The 18,268-nt window shown below is 47.0% G+C and overlaps 1 protein-coding gene across 3 annotated transcripts in view; it reads right to left on the bottom strand.

Annotated features, from left to right (window-relative positions):
- The window catches only part of CNKSR3 (CNKSR family member 3), a 99,638-nt gene extending 85,674 nt beyond the window's left edge, over positions 1 to 13,964 (bottom strand). For 2 of the 3 annotated variants that reach the window (XR_014844338.1, XM_021086603.2), the window contains exon 1: positions 13,420 to 13,964. Coding sequence is in view for 1 of the 3 variants with exons in the window: in XM_021086603.2 (XP_020942262.1) it covers positions 13,420 to 13,471 (52 nt within the window). In the remaining 2 variants the exon portion in view is untranslated. Of the gene's footprint in view, positions 1 to 5,617; positions 5,667 to 13,419 lie in introns of those variants that run through there. The other variant, XM_085023442.1, reaches the window with a different exon arrangement.
- Between the last annotated feature and the right edge of the window lie 4,304 nt (positions 13,965 to 18,268).

The raw sequence follows: 18,268 nt of genomic DNA, 5'->3' as shown, positions 1-18,268 counted from the left end.
CCATGTTGCCCTTGGCAGCTTTTCTGGGTCCCCAGCGCCCTGAGAACAAGGTCAAATAGAAAGGAGCTGTGGCTCTGAATACAGGAAAAAAAATCATCTGATTACCCTAGTACACACAAACAAGAACAAAACCACCTCTAGTTTCATCATCTGTAGAAAACCAATGCAGGCACTGGAATATGCTTCCTTCTAGCCTTTGTAAATATATGCTCACAGAAAGAATCTCAGAAATGTAACTTATGACATTATTAGAACTTAAAAACACCGACTACCCAAAAGTATATAATCCCTATTGAATGTATTTTACAATCCATCTTTTTCTGTTTACAGTAGCCCAATCCAATATTTAAAAAGAAAAAAGAGGAGTTCCCGTCGTGGCTCAGTAGTTATCGAATCTGACTAGGATTGCAGGTTGCAGGTTCAATCCCTGGCCTCGCTCAGTAGGTTAAGGATCCGGCATTGCCACGAGCTGCAGTGTAGGTCGCAGACGCGGCTTGGATCCTGCATTGCTGCGGCTGCGGTGTAGGCTGGCAGCTACAGCTCCGATTAGACCTCTAGCCTGGGAACCTCCATGTGCCGCAGGTGTGGCCCTATAAAGGCAAAAAGACCAAAAAATTTTTTTAAAAAATTAAAAAATAAATAAATAAAAATAAAAAAGAAATAGATACTGTATTCTCTACAATTATTTTTATCAAGTGGTGAAATTACAGATTACATTTAAGTAGATCGATTCAAATCACACTGTTCATAACATGTCTTCCTCTTGTCCTCAAAACTTCTTACCAGGACAAACTTAGGTCCTGAGAGCAGATAGGTGAGAGGTCAGGTTCTGGGATCAAATGTATCTTTTATTATTATTATTATTATTATTATTACAGCTGATTTATAATGCTGTCAATTTCTGCCATACAGCAAAGTGACCAGACATACATATATATATACATTCTTTTTCTTACATTATCCTCCATCATGTTCCATTACTAGTGACCAGATATAGTTCCCTGTGCTACACAGCAGGATCTCATTGCTTATCCATTCCAAAGGCAAGAGTTTGCATCTATTAACCCCATATTCCCAGTCCATCCCACTCCCTGCCCCCTCCCCCTTGGCAACCACAAGTCTCCAAGTCCATGATTTTCTTTTCTGTGGAAAGGTTCATCTGTGCTGTATATTAGACTCCAGATACAAGTGATATCATATGGTATTTGTCTTTCTCTTTCTGACTTACTTCACTTAGTATGAGTCTCTAGTTCCATCCCTGTTGCTGCAAATGGCATTATTTTGTTCTTTTTTATGGCTGAGTAGTAAGGCAAAACATTCTCTGACATCAACCATACAAATGTGTTCTTAGGTGAAGGATCAGGTATTGTCACTGCAGCAGCTTGGGTTACAGGTTCAATCACTGGCCCAGGAACTTCCACATGCCGCAGGTGTGGCCAAAAAAAGGGGAAAAGTAACATCATCTATTTTTGTAGGCTGCACAGGAGTGGTACAGACCAGTGGTTCTCAGAATCACTGAGGGACCCGTGAAAATGCAGCACCTTGCATCCCATCCCCAGAGCGTCTGCTTCTGTGTGTCTGGGATGCGGCCTGGAAATTTACATGTCCAAGTTCCCAGGTGATGCTGGTGTTGAAAAAGGAAGTTCAAAAACAATGGTGACAAGATGTTGAGAGGCACCACATGCACGTGGCTGGGAAAGGGTTTCTTGAAAAAAAAAAAAATCTCAGCTTTAAAATGTCAGGAGTCTGGGACAATGGTCATATATTTGTAAGTGCTCTTTAAGTATCCCGATTAGATGGTGCCAAGTAAGTATGGAGAGTTTCTCTACCTCCAAAAGAGTCTTTTTTGGGAGTTCCTGTCGTGGCGCAGCGGAAACAAATCCGACTAGGAACCGTGAGGTTGCCGGTTCGATCCCTGGCCTCGCTCAGTGGGTTAAGGATCCGACGCTGCCGTGAGCTGTGGTGTAGGACACAGACACGGGGCTCGGATCCTGTGTGGCTGTGGCTGTGGTATAGGCCAGCGGCTACAGCTCTGATTAGACCCCTGGTCTGGGAACCTCCATATGCCTCGGGTGTGGCCCTAAAAAAGACAGAAGAGTCTTTCTTTACAGATCAGCTCTAGATGAGAGTCTTCAACTTGGCCTAGGCGCGCTTATAACCAAACCCCTTCATACCCTCCATCTCTAGACATCTTACTGTCAAGGTCCTATTTGTGTTTTTTATTTCATACTTATTACCGACAACTTTAGGCTTTAGTGTAGACAGCCGTCTCCATAAACCCTGCTCACAGTTGTGCCATCTGCCCGTGGTTAGTTTAAGGTTCCGCGGGATCCATGGGAAGGCGGCACTGACAACACGGACAGGTGCTACGTGAACTGGGGTCCACTCTACACACGAAGCGAGTTTTCTTATTTCAAAGGTCATATACTCCAGATAAGTTTTTGACTTGATTCTCTCTCTCACTGGATAAGTTAAAAGTATTCTGAGAACAGGAAAATCTGTTCAATTAACACAGGTTAGAGACACATAAACACACGTCCACACACACATCCACTCCTAAACCCAAAAGCACTGAATTTCCCCTCTGCTGCAAATTTCTGAAAATAGGAAATAGAATGTTTCCTTTCGCTAAAAGGCTTTCCTCAGGAAAGCATGATTCAGATGATGATAATCACTGCCTTTTCTGATAGATGACACGTAGGGGTTTTCCTCTAATAGATCTGAGAGCACCCTCCTTTTTTTTTTTTTTTAAGGGCCGCTCCTGCGGCATATGGAGGTTCCCAGGCTAGGGGTCGCATTAGAGCTGCAGCCGCTGGCATACACCACAGCCACAGCAACACCAGATCCGAGCCAAGTCTGAGACCTACACCGCAGCTCACAGCATCAACAGATTCCTAAGCCACTGAGTGAGGCCAGGGATTGAACCTGCAACCTCATGGTTCCTGGTCGGATTCACTTCCGTTGTGCCACAAGGGGAACTCCTAAGAATACTCTTCTGAAAAGAGGGGGGGGGGGGTGACATTAGGTGTGTGTGGTAAGCCTCTAGATTATTCTACTTTTTTTCTAGATTATTCTAATATAAACCTACCGACTTTCAAGTCTCTCCCACTTACTCTGACCCTGTTGAAAATTTCTTAAAATACCATCTATTCAACCAAAACTATGCTGACTCTGTTTTCTAAAGGGAAATTAGGACAGTGTATCCATGGAAAAAATATTTTAAATTAGATCCATGAGCCAGTTCCTTTGACTCCACTAGTTTCCCAGTTTTCACATCAAAAGCTTTCTAATTTTTACAACCTACTGATCCACGTTCGAAGGAACTGTTTCACTCTAATAAACACAACTGCATCTGCCCTTCTGATCCCAGGTTAAAAAGTGGTCAATCAGCCATTTGATGTCAAAGAAAACAAACGAGGCTAAGTCCACTTTCACAAAAACCCTATTCATAGATGAATACACAGCTTCAGAAACTGTAGCTCCCAGCAAAATGCGCCAGAAGAGAACAATGACGTGAACAAAGCATGTGAATGCAGAAAGACAGATTGCGCCCTCTCTTTTCAAAGACGAGAGTAATCAGGATGAGGGGAGGGCAGGGCGAGCCCTTAACCCGGGTAGAGCAAGGAAAAAATAAATCCACATCCCACCTTCAGATAAAATTGTGAACGTGTCGGATGCGCAGCTATCAGTAAACCAACTCTACCACCAACTTGGCTTCGCAAATGCGGGAGCCACCAAGACCTTCACCCAAGGTAGCATCACCTCCAGGACACAGCACTGCCTTCCTGCTGGCCTCCCTGAACTCCTTTCTGCCCCAAGAATCCAAATCAGATCATGTCACTCCCCCCCCGCCCCGCCCCGCTTTCTCAATCAACCAGAAAATACTGCAAATGCCTGTCTGAGACTCTGAAGACCTTACATGGTCTGGCTACTGGTCTCTCACCCCACTGCCACCCACCACAGCCCCACGGCTCTTGGTCTGCAGGACACCACTGCACTTCCTTTTCTCACACACTCCAAGCTCGTTTGCACCTCAGGGCCTTTGCACTAGCTGTTCCCCTGCCTTTCCCAACTGCTGGTTCCTTCCTGTCACTCGGACCCCAGTGTCCGCTTTTCAGAGAGGCTTCCCCAAAGACACCATCCAAAGAAGTCCCCTGCCCACTGGCCTTCCTGTCTCTGTTTTACTTCCTTCTTGGTGCTTATCATGCGTGGATATTTTCTTGTTCCCCTGTTCTGAGGTGGGGTCATGGTGGTGGATACTATTCCTTGTCATCCCCCCATCGAGCATATGAAAGCAGGGACCCAGCTGGACCCTGGCACCTAGAATAATACCTGGAACTTAGCAGGTCCTCTGTAACCATTTGTTAGTCATTTGGTGAATGAATGAAACTCTGTTTACTACAGGCTGGAATCTGTCATCAAGGCAAGTGTTTCTCCCAAGTTCTCGCCAAGAGAGCTGCTACTAAATGCTTCCATGGCACCACCGTCCGCCCGGACATACAAAGTTCCCAAAGGAAGTGATGGGAAAGAGCCAAGGAAACAAGGAAAAGACAGCGTTCATTTAACTCACCACCTGTCCCCCAAGACCGAGGAGGATGGAACTGTCCTAAATCATTAGGAAATACATGAAAGGTGACTATCAGCCACAGCAGCATTAAATAGCTAAGCAACGATAATCCAATTACAGGACATATCAGCTTGGAGGTATTAAATTGATAATAAGTTTGGGAACACGTCAATCCTAGGCATTGAGAAAAATGCTCTGCCTTCTTTACCTCTTTTAATTTCAACGAAAAACACTGTGAGTTAATTATCAGTCCCATTGCAGAGATGAGAAAACTGAGGCAGGCTTGGGGAGGTGAAGATACTTACCCAAGTTTTCAAATCAGTTAGTGTCAAATACAGAAGCCGAATGCAGCTCTGTTTTATTCCAAAGCCTGTGTATTATTCACCACTCCCGAACGCTCCCACAGCAGTTAAAAATAAAAATGGTGTGAAGAATCAAAGGCAAGCAGGAAATGAAGCCACAGAGATCACAGGGGCTGTTTAAGAAAGTTAAATTTATGTCATATGTATGCATGTGTGTGTGGGTGAGTCTCCCAATAGAAATGTTAACTGTATCAGACATGAAATCTGCCATATGACACACAAAATAAAAATGAGATTAAGACAGTCAAAAAGAGGAGTTCCTGGTTAAAAGAGGAGGCAATTGGCTAAGAGTCTGGAGTTGTCGCTTCCCTGGAGTGGGTTTGGTCCTGGGCCCAGAAACTTCTGCATGCCGTGGGCATGGCCAAAAAAAAAAGAAAAAAAGAAAGTTAAAAAGAGAAATAATTTATTCCATTATTGAGGTACATTCTTTTTTCTGTATTTTTTTTTTTTTTACAGCCATAGCTGCAACCTACGCCACATCTTTTGGCAATGCCAGATCCCTAACCCACTGATTGAGGCCAGAAATTGAACCCACCTCCTCAAGGAGACAACACTAGGTCCTTAACCTACTGAGTCATGTTGGGAACTCCCTGAAGTGCATTCTCTCTCTCTCTTTTTTTTTTTTTTAACAAGTGGCCGCACCTGCAGCATATGGAAGTTCCCAGGCTAGGGGTCGAGCCACAGCCACTGGAGAAGCAACACCGAGTAGTTACGTGGTGAGCCACACGGGAAGTCCCTGAGTGCATTCTTAAACAATACAGCACAGTCAACACACCACAATAAAAATAAGTAACTGGCAAGAAATGTCTCAAATGCTAAAAGGTCAGGTCCAAAATATGTAGGGTATTGATTAAGCTGTGTAACTTCTTTAAAAAAGAAAAGACAGACAAGGAATGCAGCCTAGGAGTGTACATCCTGAAAGACAAACTAATCAGGAAACACAAAAGTCAGAAGTTCTTTGAAGAGGCCTCTCCCCACACTTGTCCATTAAGAGAGAACAAAAAACACAACCTGACTAGGGAGGGAACCAGGGGCTGCACAGAACAAGAACAAGAGAACAGAAGGCCTGGTGGGTCCCGTCCCAACCCCGGGCCTTCTGACCTTGGACAGCTCATCCCACCTCCAAAAGCCCTGATTTCCTCCTCTGCTTCCTCCTCTGCGGGGCAGAAGCGCCTGCACCACGCACCTCTCCACCTCGTGAAAATGCCAAAGGAGAACCAAGAAGGAACTCACTTTAAAGCCCAGCTCAGGGCTAAGCCCAGGGTGAAAACTCCAGAAATCTCGCGAAATGAGAGTCAAGAGGAAACGGAGGTGAGAACACAGATGTCCCAGAACTAGAACACACCAGGCTGGGATGGTCAAATGGTAAGCTGGTGACACGGAAGCAGCAAGACAAAAAAGAGAGACTCCGAGGCTGGGCGCAAAAAAGGGAGGCGTGCAGGTGAGGCGTGAGCAAGGAGAGATGGGGGCCTCCTGGATCTCCACCGACACACAACTCAGGCACCTGGCCTCGGCTCAGCACACAGGTCCAAATTCTAAGAAATTGCCCTGAAATGATAGTCAGTATCGTTTTGCTGCGACAATGAATCTCCCCCTAAAATCAGCCAAGTGTGGTGAACCCAGTGCAGTCACAGACTAGGGGACCGTGTGACCGGCCAAAAGCCCATCTCAACCTCCGAAGTCCACCTGAGAATCCTGGGAACACACTTCAACCACACAGCCCACTGACCACCCCATGACTCCCTTCTCCTTCAAAAAAAAAAAAAAAGGCTTTTCTTTTTTTACTTGTCTTTAAAAAAAAGGGGTTGTGATGAGAACGCCAAAGTCCCAAGAAATATGGAAGCGAGCTCAGGGGAAATGTCTCATTTAGTTTGCTGAGAATTACCTGAGGCTGTTGCTAGGCGGCGCTTATAAACAAAAGCACACACCCGAAGATTGCTTTTCTGCTTTAATTAGAGGCCAAGCCAAGCATCCTCAAGTGTTGTCATCGGGAAACTTTAATAAAATAGATGGAGCCCATGTCAGATCAGACAGCAGGCCCTCCCAGCGAAGTGTGAAAAGGAGTTTGCAGCTTCACGCTAGAGCAGAGCTTCTCAAGCTCAAAGAGCACATGGGTCACCCAGGGGATCTTGTTAAAATGCAGATTCTGAACTGGCAGGCTTGTGCTTCTGCATCTCTAACAAGCTCCGGGGTGATGCAGGTGCCACTCGTCCTGGATCAGGTGCCAGACAGGGGTCAACAGTCCAAAGCAAGAGACAGTTTTAATACCATGGTCCCTGGAAGTCCAGTTACTACAGAAAAAAGTTAAGAAAATATGGTATTAATTGATTGACCCAAAGAAGGCTTGTGATATTGAGTCATCTTTCACTCAGCTGACCAAGAACCTTCCCCTGATAAAAGATGTTGAGCATCTTTTCATATACTCGGTGGGCATCTGTATGTCTCTTGCCACTTTATTATTACTGCTTGGTGGCATTTTTTTTTTTTCTCCTTTTTAGGGCCGAACCTCCAGCATATGGAAGTTCCTGGACTCAGGTTCAAACTGTAGCTATAGCTGCCAGTCTGCATCATAGCCACAGCAACCTGGGATCCTAGCAGCATCTGTGACCTATGCTGGATCCTTAACCCACTGAGTGAGGCTAGGGATCGAACCCGCATTCTCAGGGATACCAGTAGGGTTCCTAATCTGCTGAGCTGCCGTGGGAACTCTGCTTCTTTAGCATTTTTTAAGGAAATTTGCCTAAGATGAATCAATAGAGCCCTTCAGATACTTTTTCTAATATTTTAAAGTTTGCTCTTCAGAATTAACCTTTAGATACACCTAGCATTTACTCTGCACATAGGATGCAAGAGTATTGTTGTGAGTATGAAACGTGAAGAATTTAAGTGTCAACACAGAAAAAACAAAAAAACAAGAAGAACCTTCCTAACTGCAAATCCCACCGCGTGTCCTCTGAGTGGTTGGCAAATGGCAGGGAAAGCTCCAGGGCCCTGACGGATGTCCCCAAATGGTAGGAATCAACCTTACGACAGACCAGGCTGCTCAGAGAGAATAATTTATGTCCTGGAGCCACAGGATGAAAGAGGAGAGGAAGCAATAAAAATAAAGAGCAGTAGTTTATAGAGAGGCTTACATAAGATCACACAGGCAGAGGCTATACTGGGACAGAAACCCAGGATCTGTTTCTAGAGCCCACACTCCAGGCTCTAAGTTCCAACGCCAGGACCGGCCCATGGAAGTGATGAAGTGACGGAGGAGAGGAGAGGGTTTGGAGCCCCACCCCTTATCAGCAGGACTCCCGGAGCAAACTCTCCTTCTCTCTGCTTTGCCTTCTTCATCTGTAGTCCAGGCTAACCCTGGTTGTACACTTCACTGAGTTTTCTGAGGATGAAACAAGGGAGCCCAAGTAAAGCACTTAGCACAGCGTCGGATCCATAATCAATATTCAATGAATGTTTTTCTATTATTCTGACTAAGAAAACTCTGTGGCTGGCATCCAGGGGATAGAAAAGAACCAGCCAGACAGCGAAATAAAGAGAACAGTTCTCAACTTATACAGGCAAATGATGGATCAACAGCTGCCAAGAGAAAAAGGGTGTCCCTTTTTCGGCGACCGTAGAGACTAAAGGAAGAAGTTTATCCTAAATGCAATCAGGATTACAAAAAGAACTGGCCTCTGTACGGATGGAGGCGGGAGGGGCCTATGGGAACCAGGCAGAGCCCTGGGGTTGCCAGGCCAAGAACCAGCTCTCTGCGTTAACTCCAGCCCCCTCCGTGACCAGACTGCGAGGCCCTTTAGAAGTGCTGGCCTCCCACAGGTGACAGACATCACAAGAGAAGAGCCGCAGCCACGGCCAGATGACAGAGAACGTGCAGGTGCCCAGACTCTCACGTGCTCCATCTGAAACAGGAAAACCTCCTTTGCTCTTGGTTGGTGACAGGGAAACATCACCCACCCTGGCAGCACCAGAAGCCAGCCAGAGAGACTTGTCTTCTGGGCCCAAAGCTGGTTTTATAGACGGGGTCGCTCAACAACACATGTACTGCGAGCCCGCCCATTCCAGATGGATCCCTGACCGAGGGCCAGCCGGACAGGGCTGCTGGGACAAAGCGGTCAGGACACTGCTCGTCCTTGGTGAAGACACTCCCCCGATGGCCTGAAAGCAGACCCACACCTTGGGAAGCTGTATTTTACAATGCAACTTCCAATACTTAAATCAAGCTGAGAGACACAGACCTCAGAAAAGCTAAGGTTTTGACTTGAGAAAACCGGAATGAAAATACAACACAATGTGCAAAACAGGGCAGACCCATGGGCTTGAGGGACACGGGAAATTGTGACTTGCCTCCAACTTTGAGAACTGATCTGAGGATCAGGACTTGTGAATTACCGTGTGTCAGACACCACCGGCTGCGTATCAATGGTTATTCTCCCCTGCCTCCGTGTAAATAAACTCCAATTTTTTTTCAAGGCTGTGACGTACGCAATTTTTTTTTTTTTTTTTTTCCGGCTTGAAATGGGACCTAAGTTTCCCGACCAGGGACTGAACCTGGGCCCCAGTGGTAAAAGCACTGAATCCTAACCATGACACCACGGGGGAACCCCAGTGTGTGTGTGTGTGTGTGTGTGTGTGTGTGTGTGTGTGTCTGTGTCTGTGTGTGTGTATGCATACCCAACTTTAAAAAAAAAAAGCACTACAGTGACCAGCCTCCCTTGTAGCATGAGGTGGTCACATGACAGTTGTAGCAACTGAGACGGGAGCCAAGTCACTTGATGGAGCCTCCAGGAGAGCCCTTTGAAGGATAAGACTTGGCTCCCGCAGCCTTTTATCTTCTCCGGGTCTCCTTTCTCCAGCCTGGAACAGGAACGTTCTCCAGCCTCTTTGCACGGAGGTATTTGGTAAAAAGATGAATGTCACCCACTAAGGATGACTGAACAGGACGACAGAACGAGCCTGTCAGAAGGGGTCGGTCCTGACAGCACCACGGCGCCCCCAACAAAGTCCTAAATTCCATATCTCCAGATGGTCTTCACAAGGAAAACCTCCAACCTCTCATCTGGTTAATCCATCAATAACGGTTTTTTGTTGCAGGCAGCTTTGGCCCCCTTCTTGCCTGATACATGCTGTAAAAGATCATTTGCTTTGCAAAAGCTTTTACCAAATCATCAGAAAGGCAAGGTGCCATGAACTATGAATGAATTTGGCTTACAAATAACTTTGCTGACATAAACAGAACAGGCAGAATAAGACCCAGATACCCAGTTATAGCCACTAACAGAGGATCTAAAACTCACATTCCAGGAATTCATCAATGAGGGGAAGATGCTAAGAGTCCGCTAGGGGCGCTTCTGGAAAGAAGCTCCTACGAAGATGGAATGAAAGGAAGCCACACTGTCTGGGGTCAAACACTGCTCTGTCACTTCCCAGCTGTGTGACTCTGGTCAAGGTCCTGAGCCTTTCTTGCCTCAGTTTCCTCAACTGCAGAACGGAAAGAAGAGCTCCTATCTCAGTGGATGGTTACACCTTTAAATGAGCTACTTCTTGTACAATGCTTAGACCTATGCATGGGTCCACGAGGGATCCATTAATATTATGATAAGACGGGTGACGGCACAGCTAAAGATTAATACAAAAAAACTATAATAAAAGCCAGATGAATTACCTCATTCTGTGGACATCAACCTTTTTCCTAATGTATGCATCTGCTTAATAATATCAACATGAGAGCAAGCTATAGCTTGTGGCTGAATTGAGATGGTTTGGAATCGAAGCCTTTCTCCAGGGCTCCTAATCCCTGTGACCCATACTCATGCAGTACCAGTGGCAACGTCTACTCAGAGAGCTGCTTATCAGTAGGATGTATTTATAAAATGGGGCTGGGTAGAGAGGTTAGCAAAGAGCTAAAAATAGTCCTATAAGCAAACAAGTTTTCATAAGCCAATAGTTCATTAAAAAGTCAATACTTTCATATCACGACTATGAGAAATATTCAAGTAATGTGGCACGCAAGTTGGGAGACTGCAGCCTCACGTCTACAAGTTAGCCTCACACTTATTCCCTGTATCTTTTCTAGGTTCTAACACAGAAAGCAGCCAAGTCATTCTTTGAAGCTGTCCTTAAGGATCCAGAGGGCACAAACATTTTATATAAAGTCGCCGTGTACCAGCCACAGGTATGTAGCGTAATCAACCAGCAGCCAATACTCTGGACCCGGGGGATCCTGAACCATCCACGATTTCTGTTTCAGGTCAGACTTTCAGGTCAGCAATCTCCTCAACTAGGCATAACTAAGTCAGGGCAACTGGATACAAAAAGCATTTTCATCTGCTCTGCCTTTTAAATGCTTAACAAACATAACAGGATGTGAATTTACACTTCTCCTCTCCCAACCCCAAGAGGGACCAAAAAAAAAAGAAAAGAAAAGAAAAAAAATTCCACAAATCTTGAGGGTGTGAAGATCTCACTTCACAATCTTCCTGTGTGCCTGTTACTGTTTTTTTTTTTCTTCTAGTTGTACATTATCAAGTAGGCTGGCAGGGGCTCAGGAAAGCGGAAGAATGATAAGTTGTAACCCTTTCTTTTACTCAAGAGCCCTACTGTCCAGGAGAAATCTAATGAAAGCAGCAAAAATGAGCTGCCTGCATCATTTTAAATTTTTGAAGGAGCCACCTTAGAAGGTGAAATTAAACAGGTGAAGGTCATTTTAGTAATACACTTTCTTGAGCCCAATCTGTCAAAATACTACCGTTTCAATATGTAATAATTTTAAGAAACGAGTTAATGACATAGTTTCATTGCTGTTTTTCACACCAAGACCTCACACTGGTGTGTATTTTACAGCGCACCCAACTCTGACCATTGGCCCAAGAGCCACTGGCTACCATATTGGACTGAGCCGCTCTCGAGGTGAAAAATGCTGAAGCCATCGGTTTCTTAGGTGGCCTCTGTGATGGGCACACAGAAAAATGGATCATCCACCTCAGCCAGGATTAGTCCCTAGAAGGGGGTTCTAGCAGTTTCTTGAATGGGGGAAACACACCCCATTTCAAAATACAACCTGGGTCTTTATAGCTTTTAAGTGAATGTTTTGTATTAAGCACTGACACTGCTGTTTAGCCTTTATTCAGTGTACAAATATTTGGTGTTTTCATCGTCTTTTTTAGTAAGAGCCCAGGAAATCCTGGTCCCTGGAAAAACCTCTTCTCCAGAAAGAGTATATCCTGTCCCTTCTCCCAGAGGGGCAGGAAATGGTCAGTCACACCCCACTGGCACATCCCATATACCTGGGCAGTTCCATTCCACGTGGTCTTTATGTACAGGCATGAGAGATGAGATGTAGAGATGAGCAGTGTGTGTTATGCCACAGTCATGGGTGAGACGATTAGAAAGATGACCTGATCTTACCAGTATTACCTACCTCTCAGGCTTACTGATGATCAAGGGCAATAACAGAGAGAGAGCTCTTAGCAAACGGTAAAGCGTTAGAGAATTCTAGTTATTATTATTGAGAAAGGACAGCATTCCTCACCTGGAAGAGCAGATAGAAGAAAGAAAAAACAAAAAAACAAAAACAGTAACTTGAAAAGAGAGAGATGCTGAGCTGGGAGGGGGCAGGGGGAGGAGTCTGCGAAAATACTGCTTTGGGTGGACCTGTTCTCTTAAAAAGGTACAAAGAGTCTTGCGGAATCTCCATCACCTGTCCCTCGAAATCTTGGGAGGTACTCAAAAGGCAAGCGTGACAGCGCGGGGCACAAGCTTCCACCTCTGCTGCACCACCCGCTGCCCCTCCAACCCACGGCTTTTCCTCATCCCAGATGACAGCGTAACTCGGGATAATGGGTCCCGACCGTTAAAGACTTCTTCCCAGGGTTTAAACGTGGCCTAAACATGCAGCGCCAGCGGGGGGGTACTGGCGCCTTCCCGGAGCAAAAGTCGCCGAGGGCCGGGGAGTCTGGCTCAAGGCTCCTCGCCGGCGCGAGTGCCGGAGAGTTGGCTCCCGCGCAGCCCTCTCTCCTCCAACAAAAACACAGCGGCTCGCCGCGCCGCCGGAGTCTCCCTTTACCTGTCCCACCGCCTCGTCACGCCGGAGAATTGCTCTGGGCTGGCGGCATTTACGAGGTCCGAGGGGAGTCACCCACACAAAGGCGCCTTGTGCCTCTGCGCTCCAGGACGGGCAGCCGGGGCGCCGGGGACGGTACCCAAGCAGCGCAGGGACGGCCACCCGCGTCCGACAGCCGCACTCCAACCCTCAGCGCCCCCTTCAGCGGCCACCACCACCCACCGGTTTAAAGATCGGGCTTCCCTCGGCTTGTCACAACCCGCACCCCCGAGAAGAGCTAAGGGCGAACAGGCCACTCCGGAGAAGTTTACATTGTCACCGCGCGGCGCTCTCAAAGCTTCTCGCCCGCGGGAGGGACGGAGCGCCCCCGACCCCGCCGGCCCGATCCGCGGGGCTGCAGACGCCGGGCTCCCCCCAGGCCCGCTCACCTCTCGTCCAGTCCACCACTTGCTTGGGGCTCCACTTGGTCACGGGTTCCATGGTGGATGGCTGGGCACCCAGCGGGGCTGGAGTCGGCAGTAAAGTCCTGTTGTCCGCACCCGCTGCCCCTTCCCGGGAGGGCGCGCCCCGCGGCCGGTCCCCACGTCCGAGCGCCCGGTCAAGGCTGCATGGCCGCGGTCAGCGGGGCATCTCAGCGCGGCGCAGCCCCGGCAGAGCGGCCGGCCCTCTCCCCGGCGCACGGGACAGCCGCGCGGCTCCTCCTCCAGCTGCCACCGTCCAGCTGCAGCTCCTCCTCCTCCCCTCGCCGCCGCCGCCGCCGGGACCCCGGGCACAGCTGCTGCTCCTGGGCGATGGCAGCTGCGGGGACGAGGGGCTTCGAGCCCAGACACCCGGGCCTCGGCTCCACACGGGACCCTCCCGGCCCGGCCGCTCCCCGCCGCTCCTCTGCGCCTCCGGCCCCGACCGCTGCCTCCGGTTCTGGGGCCGCGCACTCCGCTCCCGCTCCAGCTCCTCCTCTGGGCGGCGAACTCTCCCGGGTCCCTGCTCCGCGTGCGCTGGCGTCCCCAGCCTTCCCGCCCGCAGGTCCCACCTCCTGCGCCTCCCTCGCTGGCCGCACCGGGGCGGGGAGGAGCGCTGGGCCAGCGCGCTCCGGTTACAAAGTTTCAGCTCCCGGCGGCGCGCTCGGAATAAAAGAGGGGGCGGGGCCGGACACCCCGCGAAACTCGGGGGAGGGGGAGGGGGACGGGCCGCCCGAAAGGCCAGCTCCTGTTACTTTCCCTCTCTAAGCCCTTCTCAGCACACCCCGAGTGGCCCGGGCCCTGCTTTCCTGTTCAAGGGGCGGGGTGTAGACCGTGAGCGCATCCTGGAGAGCCGGTTGGCTTGGGTGAGGCCCGGGTCCTATTGGTAACAGAACGGTCTGTCTCGCCGTGAGCAACAATACACGAAAGAAAAATGAGAAAGTAAAAAATAAAGATCTGCATGTTCTGTCCGTTCTAAGTGCTTTGTATCAATACCGCTCTGCGATCAAGTCCTCCTCCTTTTAGGTTTCTTACGGGAAGACGATTTTATTTTATTTATATTTTGGATGACATCGAGAAAATTTAACTCACTTCTCTTTTAATGCTCTGGCAGTATGTCAACTTCGGGACTGAAATGAATCATTTGGTAGCTTTTAGCGTTCTATATTGCCGTATTGCAATATGCATATTTGCAAAGTGAGCTAATGCTCATTTGAATTAGTCATCAATCTCGAAGGGAAAGTGGTTAACCAGCTCCCTACCCCCACCCAAAACATAGCTTGTGCACAGTTTCAGCGACTGGCAGGAGAAGGGCCCTTTTACTTGCAGGGACTCAAGCTGGGGCCTGAACTGGGGGAAAATCCTAAATCCTAATATCTACCCCTCCTCCGTCAAGCCCCACTGCATCCCCCCTCCAGCCCCAGGGAGCTCTGCTCACCGAGATTCTTTTGGCACTTAGCGATACCTACTTTCAGTTGTGGTTATTTATTTGCATCTTTCCCTTGGAGACGGTTACCCCCTTGCGGGCAGAATTCACCCGATCTTATATAGAGCTTTTTCTCCTTTCCCTCTTGCTACCGCCTAGCTGGTAGCACCTAGCACAGAGCCAAAGGTGTGGTTGGCATTTATTCATTCAATACATATTAGTGGAATGCCTCCTGTGTGTCAGCCCCGCATTCATGAAAAAGCCGTCGAATTAGTGTGTTAGGTACTGGTTATACAGGTCTATTTGGATGCATGTGTTGACGGACGGCTAGCAGAAGGCCTGAGTAGCTGCTGTAGAGTGTGATGAGCTGGAGCACCCAAGAAGAAGACATACATTTTAAAAAGAGAAACTTCAGACCCGCCTTCCATGCAACTTATCCACAGGAGAGAGGAGCCACAGCAACCCAGAAATAATGCAGTTAGCAAATACAACGATTTTTTTTTTTTTTTGAGCAAGGGTCGTCTGTAGACCAGGAAATTTGGTATAGGCAATGACAAAATTAAAAATGGAGTAGTTGTCCTTTAAAAAATAAAATAAAAAGATGGACTGACTTTTAAACTTAATATCAGTTGTGAACCATCTTTTCTCTATGGTACTAAGTAGGGAGGATCTTGTTTTTTTGTTTTTGTCTTTTTAGGGCCACACTCATGGCATATGGAAGTTCCCAGGCTAGGGGTCTAATCAGAGCTGTAGCTGCTGGCCTATGCCACAGGCACAGCCACAGCAACGTTCCCAGGCTAGGGGTCTAATCAGAGCTGTAGCCGCTGCACAGGCACAGCCACAGCAACGTGGGATCCGAGCCACATCTGCAACCTATACCACAGCTCACAGCAATGCTGGATCATTAACCCACTGAACAAGGCCAGGGATCAAACCTGCAACCTCATGGTTCCTAGTCAGATTTGTTAACCACTGCGCCAAGACGGGACCTCCCAGTAGAGAGGATCTTAACAGCTGTCATTGGAGTCACTGGAACATGTAACCAATCTCAGCCCCACCTTTCGTTACAGCAACTACTGTATTTTGTGTCATCTTTGATTATGATGAGGGTGACCACATAATGTGCCTCCAAACCAAGATATTCCTGAATCTGAAAGGGGATCTATCACGACTTACATTGGCATAACATGAATAAATTAGGCCTTATGCTCCCATAGGAAGAAAAAGTCAAGTGTTAAAATGATTGGGCCGTGGCATGTGAATGTGATGTTTTCACAATGTCCTCAAATTCATTTATCAGAGAGCTAAACGTTAAGATTCTGGGGTCAAAAAAGATTGCAAGATTTTACCCACTGAGTCAACACCCCGTCCTCCCTGAGTACACAAATACCTCCTCGCTAAAGAGGAAGGGCGGCATCCTCAGATCTCGAACCCGGAAGACTAATTAGCTGTCTAAATGAATTCGCATTCTGTTTACACTTCAAGTCCTGAAGGCTAATTACTATTTAAATAAGGCCTTCTACCTTAATTACAGCTGTTAGCATGTGAAAGTTTGAAGGAGGCCCACCTTTCCATCTAAAAGGCAAACTTGAAGACAGCCAAAGTCACTAATGGCAGCTTACAAAGGCAGGACCTTAGATAAGCAGCTTGGCAAATTAAAATAGATACAAAATGATCGTTCATAAACATGCTGATTTTTCTTCTCTGCCAGCTCTCATCTTAGCCATCCTATTACATTTTTTTACGCACACCCATTACCACACAGCAGCCAGCCCATCTTGTTGGGAAACTGAAGTCCTCGTTGGCAGCTTGCTGTTCACCACGATCCCTGACACAGAACAAGGAGCCGAATAAATCCTTTTTTCAATTAAACTGAATTTGCAGAACCAATGCCAGAGCCCAGGTTCTCTAGATTTCTCTTTTCAGCCCCTCTGTTTTTCTGGCTTTGGGTCTTCTTGCACATTTAGGCCATTTATTCAGCCAATGAAATACGTATTCACAGCTTGTAAGACACTAAACTAGACGCAAGGTGGGTTCAGAAACAAATGCCAAGTAGCCTTTGTAGATCAAAGATATCAAGCGATTTTCAGATGGGGTGAGGGTGGATTTTCTTCTGTAGTCTTTTTTTTTTTCTTTTTTTTCTTTTTAGGGCCGCACTCAAGGCATATGGAGTTTCCCGGGCTAGGAGTCAAATCAGAGCTACAGCTGCCGGCCTACACGAAGCAGGACGCTTCTGCAACCTGCACCACAGCTCACGGCAACGCCGGATCCTTAACCCACTGAGCAAGGCCAGGTATCGAACCTGCAACTTCATGGTTCCTAGTCGGATTCGTTTCCGCTGCGCCATGACAACGGGAACTCCTCTTCTGTAGTCTTTGTTAGTCCTTGACAAAGGGTTTTAAGGATCAATGTGATCTTAACATGCTGAGTCTTTTATTAATTTTTTTAAGAACTAGGGATGGAACATTTTGGGTTGGTAGTTTTACTATCATTTATTTGACAAGAGGAGCAAAATAAGCAAAATTCTAAACAAATTAATCAGTAAAGCCCCAGGCTCCTTCTCCAGTCCAAAGCAATATTTTTCAGAAAGAAAGAAAAAAAAAATGAGTAATTCAAGCTGCTCCAAATAGTCTATTTTATCTCATGAGCTAAGAGAGATTCTTAGATTAGCAGTTCCTTGGATTATCACTTTTCCCCATCACATTCCTTTTGCAAACATTCAAAATTACTTAATATTATCTGCATACATAATTGTTTCATGTATGCCTCTTAATTATCTTTTGTATCTTGAGAGATGCCAAACAATTCATCCAAATGCTGCCTGAGAAACACCCTACTCTCTTTGCATTAAGCATTCTTATCTCTGACAGTACCTCGCTGCAAAGTCATCGCTTAAGTATATTATCCAGGCGGCTGATGATCCTGTCTCTCAATCCCATTTGGTAGGAATTCTTCACACCATAGTCATATAGTTATCTTCCTAACTATGCCAGGTTCCCTATCAGGTAATTCAAGCAGGAGAGTCCTCAAACTTTTTGTTTGTTTGCTTTTTTAAGTCTCACAAGTGCTGCCCTACTTATTCGAATTCTTTTGATCATTCAGTTACTTTAATTAAGTCATCCTACAGCAGGAAGGCTGGCATTTGGTTTTCTTTTACTGAGCCCCAGCTGTAACTCAGGGATCAGTGTCAATTGGATAAATGTTCAAAAACCTCACCTGCTTTAAATCTGACTTGGAAAAGTTGATGACACTTTTCCAACACAAGAGAGAAGCACGGACACCGTGAAATCCTACTTTCCAAGATTTAGAGTTGTATTTTTGGAGAGTTGTTATACGAGGCTATCCTCAGAAAAAAGTTGAGCAACTGTTAAAGTAGTTAACAGGGGAGCATGC

The sequence above is a fragment of the Sus scrofa genome, chromosome 1 (assembly GCF_054392235.1).
Source record: "Sus scrofa isolate SSC_HxYL_T2T_F1_AM1 chromosome 1, Sscrofa_HxYL_maternal_Yorkshire_Landrace_v2.0, whole genome shotgun sequence".
Lineage (NCBI taxonomy): Eukaryota > Metazoa > Chordata > Mammalia > Artiodactyla > Suidae > Sus > Sus scrofa.
This window is presented reverse-complemented; position numbering and strand designations above follow the sequence as displayed.